The sequence below is a fragment of the Hetaerina americana genome, unplaced genomic scaffold, assembly GCF_022747635.1.
Source record: "Hetaerina americana unplaced genomic scaffold, ioHetAmer1.1.p SCAF_1, whole genome shotgun sequence".
Taxonomy (NCBI): domain Eukaryota; kingdom Metazoa; phylum Arthropoda; class Insecta; order Odonata; family Calopterygidae; genus Hetaerina; species Hetaerina americana.
The window spans coordinates 49115390-49134347 of NW_027286069.1; the positions used below are offsets into that span (position 1 = coordinate 49115390).

The 18958-nt window shown below is 35.7% G+C and overlaps 2 protein-coding genes across 2 annotated transcripts; both read left to right on the top strand.

Moving 5' to 3' along the window:
- Positions 1–4744: 4744 nt before the first annotated feature.
- Positions 4745–5333, top strand: LOC139685650 (cytochrome c oxidase subunit 7C, mitochondrial-like). Its single transcript, XM_071582611.1, has 3 exons — positions 4745–4896; positions 4981–5101; positions 5185–5333. Exons 1-2 carry the CDS (start codon positions 4807–4809, stop codon positions 5095–5097), a joined length of 207 nt encoding a protein of 68 aa, XP_071438712.1. The 5' UTR covers positions 4745–4806; the 3' UTR covers positions 5098–5101; positions 5185–5333.
- Positions 5334–10349: 5016 nt separating this feature from the next.
- On the top strand, positions 10350–17457 carry Rpt1 (26S proteasome regulatory subunit Rpt1). The gene is made up of 10 exons (XM_071582624.1): positions 10350–10456; positions 10611–10697; positions 10812–10849; positions 10930–11103; positions 11220–11359; positions 13660–13828; positions 14782–14946; positions 15032–15223; positions 15730–15925; positions 17236–17457. The coding sequence occupies exons 2-10, from the start codon at positions 10625–10627 to the stop codon at positions 17391–17393; spliced, it is 1305 nt and encodes a 434-aa protein (XP_071438725.1). The 5' UTR covers positions 10350–10456; positions 10611–10624; the 3' UTR covers positions 17394–17457.
- The last annotated feature ends 1501 nt before the right edge of the window (positions 17458–18958 follow it).

Genomic DNA, 18958 nt, shown 5'->3' on the forward strand with positions numbered 1-18958 from the left:
TGAGCTGGGGTCTATTATTCATCACTGGACTGCACTCCTCCATCTAAGGATTGCTAAATATCAGGAGGGAATATTTCAGGGGAAAAAATGGAAATGCCAAGCTAGAAAAAAATACTTTAATTGTTTTTAATGTGTCAACTTTTAATAGTCACATTGACTAGACTGATCCTCTCTCCTCAATACATATTTTGTTTCAATGAGACCAATTGCGTTGAAAATGTTACTTTTTGTCTTTTTCTCCAACAGAAACTTTTCTATCGATCTATTAAACTCTATCTATTGATTAAACTTTAATTCTATGAGGAAATGAAAAAATATGATTACTTAGATTTTTAGTTTCCTCCCCCAAATTATTTAATAACAATATTTGCTTATTACCGCCTGATCTAGCATGGCTATTGATTACTTTTTGTTTTATTGTACTCTTCCGCATTTATTATGACAAAATATAGAGAGTTTTGTTTTTATTTTTCAGAATTTACTTGTTTGGACATACATTCTGCTTTATCTTCTGTCGTATTATATTCAAATGGGGTTTTCCCGTTAATTAATGCATTTTTACTATTATTTCATTTTATGTGTAGTAATACTATAATGATCCCCTCCCATGGAATACAACTTTGATGCGGTGAAAGGGCTTATGCATTCCGATTATCCCAAGAGCTGTGCTGGCGGGAGAAATCATAATTGTTCCTGGTAGGGTCACCCATGCCAGATAGGTCGAAGGTTAGGAGCCGGACGAAAGGTAGTCCGCACAGCGTCTGTTCCTCATTGAGGTGACCGCAAAGGTGTCTGACCCCAGTGGGTCGGCGATTGAGCGATGGTGTCACGTTAAAAACACTATTGAGGAAGGCGACGGAAATCACCTTAATTATAAATCCCTAGATTTTTATGATGGGCAGCGTAGAGAAAATGAGTCCTGGCAACTACACGACTCGGCTGAATTGGCCGTGTGGCGTGCCCGGCAGCGGGAGAGGCAAGGATTATGCGGTCGTCATCTCACGAAACCCTTGCGAAGGAAAACCGACAGCAGCAGGACAGAAGACGAAGAAGAAGAAGACCAAATTAGTTAGAATAGGAACTTGGAATATTAGGACAATGTTGAGGACAGGAAAATTAGAGAATATTAAGCGAGAGATGGAAAGAGGAAATATAGATATTTTAGATTTATGCGAGATTAGATGGAAGGAAAGCGGGGATTACTGGAGTGATAGTTATAGAATAATATACAGTGGCGGGGACGAGAGCCAACGAGGGGTTGCCATATTGAATAGAGAGGTAGGAAGAAGCGCAGTCATCATAGAACAAGCGACTGATAGAATATTACTAGTAGAAGTAAAGGCGGAGCCCAACGAACTTGGTCATTGTTCAGGCACACATGTGCATGCTGCAAAGCAATCTTAGGGAGAAGTTGATAGGGTATACGATCAGTTGGAGGACATTTTCGCAGGTGTTTCTCAAGGGAAATATTGGCTGGGGGAGTGGAACACGACGGTGGGCGAAGGAAAAGAGAGTGTTGAGATGGGGGATTACAGTTGAGGAGCAAGGAATGAACGCGGGGAGAAAGTAGTCGAGTTCTGCAGGAGACAGGGGCTACTCATCGCCAAGAATTGGTTTCGACACCGCAAAAGGCGTTGATAAATATGGAAAATGTGGGGTGACTTAGAAAGGTATCAATTAGATTATATCATGGTTAGGCACAGATTTAGGAACAGCGGGAATATAGAAGCATTAACTGGATTGACAAGGAAGAAGCATCAGCAGGCAGTACAGAAAATCATGATTAATGGAAAGGAGCTGAATAATATGGAGGAAAAATGGAAAATGTCAAAAAAGGTATATCGGAACTCGCAAAGGGAACTATAATAACTGTGAATAGAAAAACGACAAGGAAAGCGTGGATTACGGATGAGATGATTAAAGAAAGATATAAGAGAAGGAAATGGAAGAATGTAAATACCGAGTTAGGTAGACGGAAGTAAAAATAGTTAAATAATAAATTGAGACGGGTAGCAAATATAGCAAAAGAATCGTGGTGGAAGACGTAGTGCAAGGACATAAAAAGTTTGTGGAGGAAAGATGAAATCGATGCGCTATGCAAAAAGGTTGAAACACTATCGGGAAGTAAGAAGGGAAAATCTGCGTTAACATTTATGGATAAGTCGGGTAAAATAATAGGTGAAACGGAAAAGATCTAAGAGAGATGGAAGGAATATGTAGGAGAACTGTATGGTAAAGAAATTAGACTAGCAAGGCTAGACATAGAAAGAGAATATGACGTAGAGAAGATAGGTTAGGTCCAGTCATGGTACATTGGAAATTCATTGCGATCGGTATGAGATAAGAATAAATTAATATAAAACAAAGGTTTTCCTGAAAGAGAAAGGTTAAGTCAAACGTTAAAATGGGGGGGGGGCGAAAACTAGAGCTGGTGGAACAGTTTACATATCTCGGTAGTGTTTTGGACCACAATGGTCAAAGTAGTCGGGTCATAAGGAGGAGAATTCCGTTCGGCAAAGAAGCTTTCACAAGGAGGAGGGACTTAATGTCAGGGACGTTATGTATGGATGTTAAGGCTTGTTAAAATTTTGATTTGTAGCTTAGTATTATTCGGCGAGGAAACAGGGTCACTGTTGCAGGACGATAGACGTAGATTTGTGGCTTTTGAAATGTGGGTGTGGAGAAGGATAAGTGGACAGAAAGGAAAACAGACGAGGAAGTGCTGGGTTTGATGGGGGAGCGGAGGGGGTTTATCGGAGAAATCATAAGGAGATAGGAAAAATGGATGCAGAGCGTATTGATTGGCAGTGAAATGCTGAAGACTGTGATAGAGGGGAGATTGTTGGGAAAACGAGGGAGGGGTAGGAGTAGGATGGGGATGTTGGAAGGAATGAAGGGAGGAAGGAACTACATGTACGGAAATGAAGAGGGGCTTGTTGTAGAGTAGGATGTTGGGGGAGACAAGAGAAATATTGATGGTTGTGTCCATCCAAAACCTACCTTAACTGATAGATTATCTATGATAAAACGCAGTGTTTGATGGGGCAATCATACTGGAGATGAGGAAATTGGAGACGAGTTGAGTATTTCACTATACATAAATTGATAATTAAGGAAAGGTAAGGGCAAAGTAATGAAAGGAGAAATAAAAATCTAACAACACTATCCTGCTCAAAATGGTATCCTGACAGATTGAACATACGACTGTGATATTTTCATAAATTTAAGAAGAACATTTGGAAATAATTTTAGTTACTCTGGTGGGAATAAGTAACTCTTAAAAATATTCGACTGCTAGGTATGTCTTTAGATTTCAAAGCTTCAATTGTTTTGGATCGCCGTTATAATTATTCAATGGTAATTCTGAAGTGATTACATGAAATGATAATCGGCTGCAGACCGATGAAATAAATGACCATCTATTTCAGAAAATACTTGTAAGTCTTTCCATTGAATTCATTTTTGCCATTAGAGATTGATTTCAACAACATTACATCATTCACGACGGGTTTAGTTTTCTTATGCGTATTTCATGACGCAATGATATCTTTATGATGGTTCAGACAAACAATTCAATTGCCATTTCGAAAAACAAAATGATTTATTCATTTGCATTGAAATGGAAGACTACTAAAATATTTCACAAGAAAATGATCTTCAATATTAGAGGTAAGTTTTTTCAAAAAAGATCCTCTATATCGAGTCTGACAAGGACATTCCCAGCCTTCGATGTTTTTGGAACACCCTGGTGTGGATGAATATCAATAATCTCATTTTTCTACGACTTGAAGTAGCCTGAAGTTCACTGCACGCTAAGTCCATGATTTATATATCGCTATATTTTGGTGACTGAGACAATATACATTTTTAGACACGCAATTTATTTGCTTCTTTGACTAAATACCTGAAAAATATCCTTTTCTACAGAAAAAATCAACAAATGTCAAGTGGAAAATGTTAACATCGTGATATAAACAATTTCAATAGTTTCTTATCAGTATCCAAGTGCACTGGAAACAATTAGCTTGACTGCATTTCTCCTGGTATGTCCAACCATTTTTATGCATCAACGGCGTGTTCACCAAAACCTCTGAATTTGAATGCGATTTTGTGAAGTTTAAATAGTACCTATTTGGAAGAATAAAGTCACGCAGAAATACTCTTATTTTGAACACTTATGTAACGGATCTAGCTGCATCAAAATCCAGAGTCGGAACGTTTTATGATTTAAAACTATATAATGAAAACAGTTCTTTAAAAAAATGACTATACATTGTAAGTACTATGATTGGTATGACGGTTATATATATATATATATATATATATATATATATATATATATATATATATATATATATATATATATATATATATATATTATTGATATATTATATTATTATATTATTGATAAAGTGGAGTGAACTTGAACAAGCAGTATAGCATGACAGTTAATTATTGGGGTACTGTGAAGTGAATATTATGGTTCTTGAGAAATCAAAGCATTTAAAGTTCCCACTGGAAATCAAATCTCATTAACCGTTTTGAAAATCCCGGGGGAAATATCACATGCGTATGTGACAGTCAATTCACTATTTAAAAACCTAAACACATTATTGTGTATAATTAATTTCTTGATATTTTATGACAATTATGCTACATTATTAGATATTTTTTTATCTTACGAGAATACTCTTGGATATTTGTCATTTACAGATCCATTAATTCCATTTCTGTGTCGACTTACTCTACCTTTCTGCTGTCGCCATTGAAGCCATTTCGTATCCGTCGATTCAAAGAGTAGTAAAAATGTCTCTCGTTAGGTCGGCGATGTCTGTGAGAAATTTCATGACCTCATCTATAAGGCAGGCTTATTATACTGGAGGTATTCCTGGAGAGGTTAGTAATTGCTTTCATGGTGTAAAAATTAAGAATAGTGAATGATAAGGGTACCTTAATGAATTTAAACATTTTGTTTTGCAGAATTTGCCATTCAGCATTAACAATCGATTCAAGCTGTTAGGGATGTTCATGCTCTATTTTGGAAGTGGGTTTTCGCTTCCCTTTCTCATTGTAAGATACCAGTTGCTTAAGAAATAATCAGGTTTGTCTTTTTGAAATCGTGTTCATTTAATGATATATATTGTATTGAGATATTCGTTTTCATACCGGTTAATTTCTTTCCAGGGGTCATATTTTGAGTAGTTGACGGAATGCCGGAAGGAAAATTACGTGTACAAAGAAGATTTTTCGGTATTGTAATTTTCAAATGGGACTAATAGTGGATTGTAAAATAATTTTGTTATGAATACGTGAATTAAACGGTTAGCTCCAAAGTCTATGTACATTATTGATACTAATTCCCCAGAAAACGTTTAAAAGCAACGGCTCTCAGGAAGAGACCTAGGTTATGTGCCGGGTGAGATCGTCGGTTTTGAACTCAGTTTTATGGCCAAATAAGATTGGTTATGTTGTGTTCAATTTTAATCAACAATTTGGGCAATTATCCCTTTGATTTTGCATTTAGAAATTTGCCATCGAAGTGAAGTATCCGATCCTCGGATTACTAATCTCTCGTAATGTAATGTCGTGGTCGTATACAATGTAAATGTCTCCGTGGTTTTTAACTATAGAACAATGTGTTTTACCTATAAAAATTAGATCTTGTTACGCTGTATAGCATTAGTCTTTGTTTAATGTGAAAGATTCTCCATGAATTCTGTCGTTACTAAGAAAGGCCTATGAAAATTTTGGTGCCTAGAAAAGAAGAGCCCACTGTTGTTAGTGCATAATCCTCTCCATTCAATAAAGCTGTTGACAAAGATTAATTGCCAGTAATACAAGCATCTCCATATTCATGGTTTTGGTTATGGGTAACGCTATCAAGGCTGGAAAGTAATTATCATTAAAAGAGGATTATCATTTCTGCACCACAAGATATGAAACTGTCGGTAAATGTCCCACTTGGCAATTCAAGTGGACGACCATTTAGTTTTTTTAAGCTATCGTGAACGACAGTTGCAATTTAATTTTATGGGTGAGTCCAGGAAAGGGCTTAAAAAGAATTTTTCTAAATCCTGCGATATTTTGGGTTTGTCTTCAAATTTAAGTAATTTTTTTGCCATATTTTAGCGTTGATTATTTTGCTTTTTATATTCCATTTAGTATTACCAAGTTGCTCAAACCAATATATCACAGTTCTCCATTGTTCTTTTTTGCAAGTATTTATTACAGTAGCGCGTGGTCCACCTTGAATGACCTCTTAAATAAATTATGTAGTCTAAATTTATCAATACAGCTGCTACCATATTTAATTCATATGGACTAAGATTAATCTTAGCATGAATATAATCATATAGGAAATGCGAAGTTCTTAATATTGAACCCTGGTTTTTATGGTGATAAGCTTGCATCAAAGCCGCTCAGATTCTTATATTATTTGGTGAGGAACATTGCAAAGTTCTTTTCATTTCTTATTTTGAGATTCAACAAAGGTATCATTCCAACCATAATTTTGATGCAAGGTTTGTCTGGGATAATCTGGGGGGATGGGGATACTCATAGTTGACCAACACCCCATCGGTATTCCCATTAGCAGGGTCAACTCTATCCTGGGGAATCAGAAGTGGCCAAAGCCTGCTGAGTGTATGTCTTCAGAAGCATTTCGGCATTCAGTGCAGTAAAACTTCTGAAGCTAAAAGTTCTTTCTGAATTCATTTGTATATTCTACTTGGTAAGAGCTTCCATATGATTCAACCACATTCCAGGGTTAGGTTTGTAATAAGGATGGCATACTGGAGGACTTAGCGTACCCCTGTAACAGCCACTTGTATTTAGCTGCCCTAGGACACTGTGTAATAACAAAAGTGGCCTGATCATGCAATTTGATGCTTAAGAAGGTTGCAGTTTCATTAGCAATTAATTCTAATGACTGGCTAATGTTTTCTCATTTGATAACTGCATATTTAGTAAGATAGAGTGATTACTTAAATTAGTTTGTTAAAAATAAGGCAGACAACAATAGAAGGAAATAAGAGCTTTTCTGCTTTTGGTGGAGAAATGGAAGGCGTGGAGGGTAAGTATTGTAACCTGAGATCATGGCTCCAGCACCAATGGTGTCTCCATTCACAAGATGAAATATCCCACAGTTTTTTTTCTTTGGGTAGCTCTAATCAAAGTGGAGAATTATTTTATGCATATTTTGTATACTATTTATTCCTTTTTCTAAATCTAATTGCTATTGAAGATAATCTACCATTTAAAGGTAAGTTTTCAATGTTGCCCAATGATCATTATCATCAGTGTATTATGACAGCATAATTATTGTAACCCTTCCTATCTTTGATATCTTCTTCAGTTCTTTGTCACTTCTTCCTAATTTCCAAAAAAACCTATTCTCTTTGTATTATTATGGGAAGATTCCACCCCAGCCTTACTCTAACAAATGGGCAAAGGATGGGTGAAGGAAAATTAAATAAATGAGTAATTGAAATTAGGTCAAAATGAAATAATATTGAGGGGATTAGAACAGAAAGTGATGAAACCAAAATATGATAGCAAAATATGCTCTGGCTAAGGTATGCTAGATCGCATTGACCGTCGCCCTTCAAGCACTCGCCAGTCAGGGCTTGTGAGAGAATTATCTCTGCCAATCACACGTAATAATTAATGCAAATTAATCCGGCCACTCTCTAGCTTCGATATACTATGTAGCATTGATCCTTGCTTGTCATTAGCACTTACACCCACTCAGGGCTGGCGAGAGACCTCTCTGTGCCGGCGGCCCACCAATCGCGCGTGATGAAATAAAATGAATGCAAATTAATCACGCATGCTCTAGCTTGAATGTACTAATTAGCCTTAATCCTTGCTAGTCGTGACTCACACAACCAAGGCTTATTAGAGGTTTCCCCATGCGCCAGTGGCCTACCAACCTCTCAATTGCTTGGGTATGTGTGAATGCCTTAACCCTTGTGAGTGTGGGGTGGAAAGGTAATTTTAGGTATTTCTTTTCATCAGTGGGTAATAATGAAGTGCTGTGTTGAATTGGTTTTTTGTAAGAGTACGACTGGGATTGATTCTGCCCATAATATTCATATGGCTGTAGTTATCATTTGCTTCATACCTATTCTCTTTGCTCTGTCACTCTCACTTAACATTCTCCTATGTTATGACAACATCCTACTACCTTCAATATTTCCTTTGTCTGTTTTTCTGCCTTTTTTTGATTTCCTGAACCAACTTACTCTCTTCACCTATTATACTTAAAATTTAATTGTTTATCTTCATCTCCGTTGAACTTATTTCCTCCATTCTTTTTTAGGCCCAAGCCTCAAAAAGTTCTCAATCTATCCTCATTTTTTTGCAATAAGGGCCAGGTTTCAGATCCATAAAGGACAATACTCCGTATTCAAGTCTCTACTGAACTTGACTTCTTATCCTTATGCAGTACAACTGTCATTAACTCTCTTGTTCTTGTAAAGGCATCTTTTGATCATGGAATTCTAATAATGCCTGCGCAACTATATCCCTTTTCCTTCAAAATATCGCCCAAATATATGAACTGCTTCACCTACTCCAGTTTATTCCCTCTAACTTTAATGTTTGATTTAGTTGCCCTACTCTGAGAATCTCATTACTTACACTTAATTGCAGTTAATCTGATACCTCTTACATTACTCCTGCAAAGCCCAAAATGTTATTAGAAACTCAAAATATTTTTCAAATGCATTAAAACATTTTCTGAGCTTCTTTTGTTTTTATTTGTAGTCCCCTACACTCTTGTTATATGGTCACACTTGCTAATTTGTTTGCAATATTGCTTATTTGTATTAATATTTCAAAATACCTAGAATTGTTGGTTATCATTCCTCTGAGATTTCATAAATGAGTAAATTATTATAATCTTTATGAATTCATTTTCATTGCTAAGGGGTAATAATAAAATTTAGTCTTCATGAAACTCATCCCTCCCCTTGATCACACTTCCAGACCCTTTCATTTTCTTTGTGCCTGATGAAATGTATGGGCAGTTGCTGGGAGAAAATGTTTCCATTTAATTTATTAGTTGACTTCCTAGAAAATCAAGGAAAACCAAAGGCCCTTGGTATTGAAACAATTAAGTGAAGTGCCTTGCACCTGGAAATTATATTGCTGATGTTCATACATTATTAGCAGCTATTAATGCTCTAATGAATGCAGAAGGCAACTTGGGAACTCTTACCACAAACACCTTTCTTATTTACAAAGCCATTGGCAATCACTCCGTAGTGAATATTTTTCACTTCCATTTCAGAAATGAAGTTTTATTATTTTATATACATATTTTTTTTGTCTGATTATGCCTAATTGTATGTTTTTGTGAGAGAGATCGTTGGAAAACCAATGGGCCGACGACCTAAGTGGCATAACTTCTGGATGTGGCAGTTATCCTCTTCCATCGAAATTACACTTGAATCCAAAAGATAAGCAATAATGCTTCAATAAGTACAAACAAATACGCAGTAAATTTATCAAGGAAATATCGTTAACAAATAAAAAGTATTAAATTGATTCCAAGGGGAAAATTAAAAAAATTTAAGGGTAATATCAGTAGGAATCCAGCAATACAATTATTAATAAGCATGAATGTGGATGAAATAATGTATGCCCTAATCTCTTCAACAGTAATTAATCGTGGATCTTGCGTAATGAGCAGATATTTTGTTGGTGAATATGAAGGTAACCTATGGACAGCCACCAGTACCGTGATGAAGGGAACAGAAAACATGTTTTATTACACTTTAGTAATATTCATAATAGTTCATGAGAAATCACAGCCATGCTACCTGGGGAGCAATGACCCTCGAAATCAATGTATTAAATGAATTAGCGTGAAATAAAACAGTTGGCACACAAATAATTCATATTTTAAGGTTTTCCGATAAAATAATCTACTCATTGGAAACAATTCCTGTATTAGTGTAAAAATAAAAGCAATTATGTTCATATATTCCAAAATTATCCAAGTAACCAAAAGTGCTGAATCTTGACGTCTACTTCACACTGACTTATACTAACAAAACCCCCATTTATCCATAGTACAGTGATTGATAGGATCTCTATTAATAGCATTTTCTTCAAATATATTGGCCGGTAATTATTTTGAAAATGCAATTGAATAGAGATAGAAATAAAACCTACTTTTCCCATTGCAATAAAACATCAAGAATTTTGCTCATTAATCCAAGTTCTAAAACGATATACATGTCAACTTTCGGCATTCAATTGTCGCGGTAACTGCAGACTAAATATCATTCGATAGATTTATGTATCGCATCGATATTCCTTATAATCGATTCATCCGATCGATTATTATCCTCAAGATTGTAAACTCATCGGCATTGAGGAAACAGCTGAAGCTCTTGTTTCTTTTTATGAATTATACTGCCCTTTATTATATTCTGGAGTAGAATATTTTGTGAGTCATTATAAAAATCGTTAATTTTAACTTAATCCCGTTTCGTCTGACGTTCAAAATCTTGCTATCTCATTTTTAAAGTCCTTCGAAGGAATATGTGTCAGAATTCTTGTTTTATAATTTACTATTCTTCTTTCTCATTGCTGCTGCTTAGAAGGGAACTTCAAAATGCCTGACTACCTGGGAGATGATATGAGAAAATCCAAAAAAGATGAGCCTGAAGAAGAAAAGGACATTAAAGGTAAATTTCCAATAACGCCTTCCCTATCTAAATCAGCACCATTTAACACCTAAAACATTAACTGTACGCTGGAAATTCGTTTGATTAATTCAATATTACATGATGATATTTCAGCTCTCGATGAAGGTGATATTATGATGCTGAAAACCTACGTAAGTATTGGATTTGGATGTCTGCTTAAGTTATTATGGCGTGTAAGGTGTTAATATGTCTGTTTCCATACATATTCCAGGGGCAAGGGCAATATCTAAAGCAAATTAAAATAGTAGATGACGATATTCAAGTTATCATCAAACGTGTGAATGAGTTGACTGGAATCAAGGAATCTGATACTGGTTTGGCACCTCCAGCTCTTTGGGACTTAGCAGCCGATAAACAGACTCTTCAGAATGAACAGCCGCTGCAAGTAAGTGGTTCTTTAATAGCTAACACCTTTTCATTTGAAGTTTGCATTCTTGAGTTTTCGCAAATCAGTGGTGTTAATTTCTTTGACATAACTAATGACGATGGAATATTTCATAGGTTGCTAGATGTACCAAAATAATAAATGCGGATTCAGATGATCCTAAATATATTATCAACGTTAAGCAATTCGCCAAATTCGTCGTTGATTTGGCAGATTCCGTTGCTCCGACTGATATTGAAGAAGGAATGAGAGTCGGGTGAGTGGAATTTCCGGACCGTTTAATATAATTCTGTGTATGTCAAAGGTGTGTTTCCCTTCATAGATACCTCATATAAGAAGTATACACATGTAAACATGCATACCTTAATATACTATATATAAGAGTCAACGGAAACTTTCCTTGCCGCCTGCGCTAAAGTGGCTAAGGGTGAATGAGCGAAAAAATTAGTATCCTCTCAATGTTAGCAAAAAACACACCTTATTTGTCTCGCTACTGGGACCATAATTTAATCGAGTTGTAGACTTACCTATGTACAAAATTAGCAGAAGAATACTTTTATTTTAATTATTTGAATTCCTGAGTTACAGCTACTCATGTTACCACCACCATGACTTTGGGAAGTAACTTTTTTTGTTTCCACGAGTGACATCTCTGAGATAGCCTTGTAATTTCTAGTGAAGGGATATCATGTCTGTCGGAATCATGGAACTCCAAAACCTTTCAACTGGTCGTCTTTTGAGTAACATTTACCACAACTAAAATATAGTTTGAAGACATCAGAATACGTAGCACCCATCAAGATAAAAATCCAGCCTCGGCCACCTCAATTAATAATTTCTCATGACTCATTTACAATGCAGTCCAGCAAGCCATTTTGTAAATCCTTGGTCACCCTTAATAACTATTGAGTGGCTATGACGATCTCAAACAAGGTAATCAAATGAAGAGGCAAATTTTTTAGCCCTTTTGTTAATATTGTGTATTCAGTCCAGGCTTTTTGGTTGAATTCTTCCATTTTGACTCCCCATAGAGCCATTTTAAACTATCTAAAAGGTTAGACTTAAAAAATAAATTCTAATGAGGATTCATACCTACATGCAGGTGTTTTCTTATGGGCCCTCAATTTCTCAAATGGCTACACCATTTAGTTTATATCATATTACTGATTATCCACAAGTGAAAAGTCTAAACTGGCTGGCCCATCTTAAATAGATTCTTCCTCCTGTAGTTTTAAAATGTTTTTAGGTGAAGTCATGCAGCTAAGATGCCTATTTTTAAAATGGATAGTCTTTCCTTGATGGATCTCATGATTGTTGGGTAAAAATAATTTTAAATATCCCCAAAAATCTTTCTTTCACAACCCTATTTCAACAAAACATTGTCATCTTAGACCCAAGGATGACAATGATTTGTTGAAACTGGGTGGAGAATCAAAAATAATTCAGCATGAATAGAATTTTACCCATAGCTCTAAATTTTATCCAGGTTACATCCTTATTGTTAGAACAGAGCAAGAAGGGGGAACAGTGTAGTATATTGGTAGGGCAACAGTCGCAGATCCAGCTTTTTCTTTTTTACAACTTTGGGTTTAAAAATTGAGCAGTGTTGCGTACCACTGATACTAGGATTTTGAGGTAAGGTCAGGATAAGGATAGGCATCTTACTCATTTCGTGTAGTATTACTGGTTGCAATTAGCTGTGGTTATTTTACTATCTGTCGCACTTTGGTGACCAGAGTCCTGATTCTAATCATTCAGTGTAACCCTCTCTCTGATGACATTATTTGTAATCACCTGTTTATAAATTAAGCAATAAATCAGCATCAATCACTGAACAAATTGAGTAGTTTTTGGTCCTGATGATGATAATGTAATACATCGAAACCCGGTTGTAAAATAAATTTTATCCAGTGGAAAAGTGCTACTATTAGTTATTCATTAGCATAAAATACTGGTTTAATCAGGAATTCTTTTCTCCAAATGAAGTAATTTGTATTGGAAAGATGCAACTGGTGACTGTCACTCTATCGCAACCAGTGATGGAGCCATGATTACCAGTCATGTGCTCCTCTTTCCCCTACACTACTCTTCATTCACAAAAACCTCATTTAACACGTTTCACATTGGGAAGTGAATTTCCGTGCAAAATTGAGCGAAGTAGGCAGAATTCATACCCATTCTGAGAGCAAGGTAGGTCCAGTGATGTTTTCCGTCACATTGGTTTTATATTAATAAGAGCCACTGAAAATGATGTGGAAAAATTGAATTTGTAAGTGCCAATTTTAAAAAATCAACACATTTTGGCTTGGAATCCATTTGCTAGCAGATTATTTTTGAGATGTGGTTCAACCATTACAGAGTGCATGTATGTATGCTTTGAGTATTTGGATATTTCTGTACTGTATATTTTATTATAAAAATTTAGCTGATCCCCTCATGGTCTTGGCCTAATGGGTGTAAACATTATTTATGGTGTTTATGGAAAATAATGCGATACATGTTTCAATAAAATCCATTATAATATGTGATACTAAATGGCATTTACTATATTTACAGTGTTGACAGGAATAAATATCAAATACATATTCCATTGCCTCCGAAGATTGACCCAACTGTGACAATGATGCAAGTGGAAGAGAAACCTGATGTTACTTATAGTGACATTGGTGGATGTAAGGAACAGATTGAAAAACTAAGAGAGGTAGTGGAGACTCCATTGCTTCATGTAAGTATTTATGTGGTTGTCAGTTTTTTACTTAATGCTGTGTACTTGCTGCTTTGTATTGCTCAAGCTTAACCACCATTTTTCGAAGGATTTAGCCAAAGGCAATCTGATGTTAATGCATTCTAACAGAAAACATGTATTACTAAACTTGAATGAATTCTACAGGATTATCAATTTTTATAATCACTCGGAAATGTAATGGATGTAGCAGTCTTATACCACGCTATCTGCACACTTATTTTAATTAAATTTTTATAATTATCTGTACTGGGTGCAGCAGCATAACTTGTTGATTTGAAGGGAATTTCAATTCCAATTGGCAAATGATGCTGCTGTACCTTGTAAGTGTTTAAAACCTCATTGTTTTCTAAGAAGAAATGTGTAGCAGTGTGTTAAGCTCAAGAAATGAGAATATTAGTACTGCTGGTTATGCATTCTTGACCACACTTCCCTTTGACTCTCAGGAGGCAGGAACAGGGCTTGGCCCAAATAAAGCTTAGGAGCAAAATGGGAACATTAGGACATTATGACTGAAGGTGCATTTACCAATACTTGTCTCCAAGTCATTTTTATCTGACAAGATGAGGCACCCTGCAAAGATGCATTTGAATTAGCATAAAACTATGATTTCCTAGGTCAGATCTTGAAATGTTTAATGGAACTAGGTATATATTCCAATCATCCGACTATATGCTCCCTATCACCCACCTTGATATTGGACTCCACAAGGATCTTATCCTTGTGGAGTCCAATAACCATGTGAATGGCACATAAATAAAAATCGAACAATCAGAGTACATGTGGCAGGAATAATGACCAAACACTGTTCCATTGCATTATGCAGGCATTATCTGAAACACACTTAATTTTAGTGTTTTTTCATGTTAAATTTGGGGTAATGTTTGATAAAGGCACTCATTTTAGGAATACAAAGTTATTTTTTTTCTTTTTAGCCTGAGAAATTCATAAATTTGGGTATTGAGCCACCTAAGGGAGTTCTGTTATTTGGGCCTCCTGGAACAGGAAAAACTCTCTGTGCCAGAGCTGTGGCTAATCGAACGGATGCTTGCTTCATACGAGTTATTGGATCTGAACTTGTACAGAAGTATGTTGGTGAGGTAAGTAAATCTGTCAAAAAGGTGATCGAGGTCATTGTCCATTGGTATTTGAAAGGAGTTAACATTGTACACTTACATGTTACAGGGTGCACGTATGGTCCGTGAACTTTTTGAAATGGCACGCAGTAAGAAAGCCTGCTTAATATTCTTTGATGAAATTGATGCCATTGGAGGAGCCAGATATGATGATGGAGCAGGTGGTGATAATGAAGTCCAGAGAACCATGCTTGAACTTATTAATCAGTTGGATGGTTTTGATCCAAGAGGAAACATAAAGGTAGGTGTGATTGCATTTGAGTGATTTTATTGGGAACATGAAAAAAATGTGAAATAATTGATTTGGCGATAATGTTAATCACTCTCAAAGCTCATAAGTTATAGTTCAGGACTAAGCCACCTGAAAACATTCAATAAATGTGTGAAATACACTTTTTGAATGAAATTGTCATTTATAAAGACCATTGATCATCATTGTCGGGCCAGTATAGAAACAATAATCAAAAGCTGATTAAACAATGTGGTTGGATTCTTTCATTTTGAAGTACTTATTAATTGGCAATGAAAAAACATTTTTGTTGAAACTTCATGATTGAAAGTTGTTCTTTGTTGAGGGATATGATGAGAAAATAATTTATCTGCTTTCTCTATCACAGAAAAACATTTGTGTTAGCACTTCATGATTTAATGTTGTTCATTGTTTAGGGGTAAAATAAGAAGATTGGTTCTATCCAATGAAATTAAAATAATTGAATGATTGGTAAACTTCTAAAATTTTATCTTTAGGTCCTCATGGCAACAAATCGTCCTGATACATTGGATCCTGCATTGATGCGGCCTGGCCGTTTAGATCGTAAAGTGGAATTTGGTCTCCCTGATCTGGATGGACGAACCCACATTTTTAAAATTCATGCAAGATCCATGAGTGTTGAAAGGGATATTAGATTTGAATTGCTTGCCAGGCTTTGCCCTAACAGCACAGGTGAGTATTTTTAATGTCTGCTCTATTAAAATATGTTCAAGATTTGTGTGGCATGGTTGTCCAGTTGATAGTGTGTGGTGCTACTGACCAGAGGGCTCTGGTTTGATTTGTGCTAGATGCCTCTTTGAGTTCTCAGCTTCACCCAAGCAATGTTACACATGATATTTGGGTACCAGATCTGTAGGGCAAACCACCCAGGGGGAAAAGGGGATGTAAATGACTCTCTTAACATGAGTGTGTAAATTTCACATGCTGTTGAGCTTGGTATTAGGTGAGCTCTACCTTCACTTATCAAACCAGCCTTCAGATTTATTATTGTGGTTTTGGTTCTAGATTTTGGGTTGGTCATTTATTAACTTAAATATTCGCCAAAGAGTTAGGCTGCTTCTAATAAAGTATACACACTATTACCAATTTCCAAACTTTCTAGGAAAAAATAAAAATTCAAAAAATACCTATGTGAAAAGAAAATATGTGCTTCCATTTATTAGGAGTTTTAATATATGATATGAGTGGAATTGTGATTTGAATTCCCTAAAATATTGCAGGAATATGTCTGCCAAACCAACCTTATATTGAAAGATTCTTGGGTGATGACTGAAGCAATGCCATACCTTACTTTTTCATTTTCTTTAATTTTGCTTCATTCTTTGTGACAGATTTCAGTAATCTTGACATCAGCCTCTACAATTGGATTACCTGCCATCTAACTGTCAATTCTGGCTAGCCATATATTGTCACTGCTCCAACATAAAAATGTTTACATGAAATATGTCATACAATGGGAATACTTTTGAAATAATTGATAAAATCACGTTCAATCACATTGATCTAAGGATAATTTTTATGAATACTTCAATGGGGTATTTATAATGGTATAAAATATTATGTTACTGCTTATGGTGTATAGTCTGGTGTGATATTGTATGAGGAGCATATTATTCAGGTTTATTATACAAATTGTCGAGATACTTGGAGCAATTGAAACACCTTTTTTCCCATCTTTGTGTATTTTGAAGTAAATTTTTTGCATTATACATAGTTCTCATTTGTGATACATTTGAAGTTACCATTCTTTGTGTAAGCTTTTAATGCATAAGAGTGTGCAGATCGTTAAGCCAAGGCTTTCTCTGCATTTTGCAGAATATGAACTTTCATATTATTTATGTGCTTCCTTGACTTTTATAATTCAAGGAATACATCAACCACTTTAATTGTTTTAAATTTAATTAACTACTTCAATCTAATTTTTGTTCTAGTTGAAATAATGTTAAAGAATGCATTTGTAATGAATCTTTTTCAATTTGTAGGTGCTGAAATTCGTTCTGTGTGTACTGAAGCTGGTATGTTTGCAATTCGTGCTCGAAGAAAAGTTGCCACTGAAAAAGACTTTTTGGAAGCTGTAAATAAAGTAATTAAGTCATATGCCAAGTTCTCTGCAACCCCACGATACATGACTTATAACTAAAGAGAATTATTAATGTTACATGTCAATGATTGATAACAAGCAATTAAATTCTTTAGTACATTCATTTGGCTTTTATTTCATTTTACTGTTGTCTTTAATCAATTAAATATTCAGAATTATATTACCAGATGGTATGTAGCTGTTTTTGCCATTCCCTGGGATAATTTCGATTCCCAAACCTCAGAATGATATGTATTGATTTTTCTGTGATACTCATTGCTGTAGGAGGTAAGAAGGAAGTATCATGTTTTCCAACCCATGAAAGACACTTTTTAGTCCATTCTGTGCCATATAAATCAGCATGTGTATTATGGTATTCAGGTATAACTTTGTCCTGTAAGATGCAAACCGATTTGATGTGATGGGGCGGCTGAGTAACAGGGCTCATTGTTGTGTAAGAGCCATCATTGAAAGAACATACATACTTGGATATTATTTATTGTAAAGAAAAGACAGAACTCAATCTTGTTTGTCGTGCATACTGGGTGGATAGATAAATTGGAGGTGAATGAGGGCGAACGATGATTATATACATTTGTAGAAAAATTATAAACAGAAACTGTACCTGCTTTCCGTTTTTTTTCTTAGAATTTTCAGCTAAAATGGTCATTTATCACTATTTTCCTGAACCCTGGCAGTAAATAAATGTGTGAGTGCCACTGGTAGTCTTCTTACAACGTCTGACTCTAATGACATACATGTTTCATGTAATTAGTGATAGACCAAAATCCAATCATGCTTACCTTCATTTTTTAGGGCAGAAAATAGCAGAATCCACTGTTTGTTTTGGTTCATTTTTATGTTAATACTCATGTATAAAAGCAATTTTGTATCTTAAAGAAAGGAATGTTTTGAATATCGTATCTGAAGAGCTGTAGACTGCAACCTTGAGATGGTGGAAGGGCTTGTGAATTCTGATGATCCCTAGAGCTGAGCTAGTAGGATCATTCAATATTTGTATAAAAAGTATCGGTAACAATTTTTTCCAGACTTGTGTGTCAAGAGCTGAATTCAGACCGTCAGTTAAGAGTGCTCATGATTGCAGATTGTAATGGCATTGATAAGATGACAGTGCACATTATTATCACTGAAAATTTGGTGGTGCAAAATATCTGTGCTAAATTCGTCTAGAAGGTCTTGACAGACGAGGGCAAAGTGATTGTCTGCTTGCGAAACCTGCAATGCGACACAATGATTCCCCAACCCCTATACAATCCCAACTGGGCACCTTGGCAGACTATTTTCCAGTCCCAAAAGTTTAATCCCCCCTCAAATGACACCACCATGGAACCCTAAGTGCCATCAAAGAAGCGTGCACATGCACCCTTAACAACCTTCCAGAATCCACCTACTGGTGAACCTGTAAGTCGAGGAAAAGCTGCTGGCAAAAGTGTGTGAATGCTAAAGGGATGTACTTCGAAGAATTTTGAGGCATTGTAGCAATATGTGAAATAAATCTATTTTCTGAAAATTTTCCCAATACTTTTTATACAATCCATGTATAGAGGGGATCAAGATGGTGAGGGGGCTAACATACTGGCTTCCCACCCAGAGGGCGTGGGTTC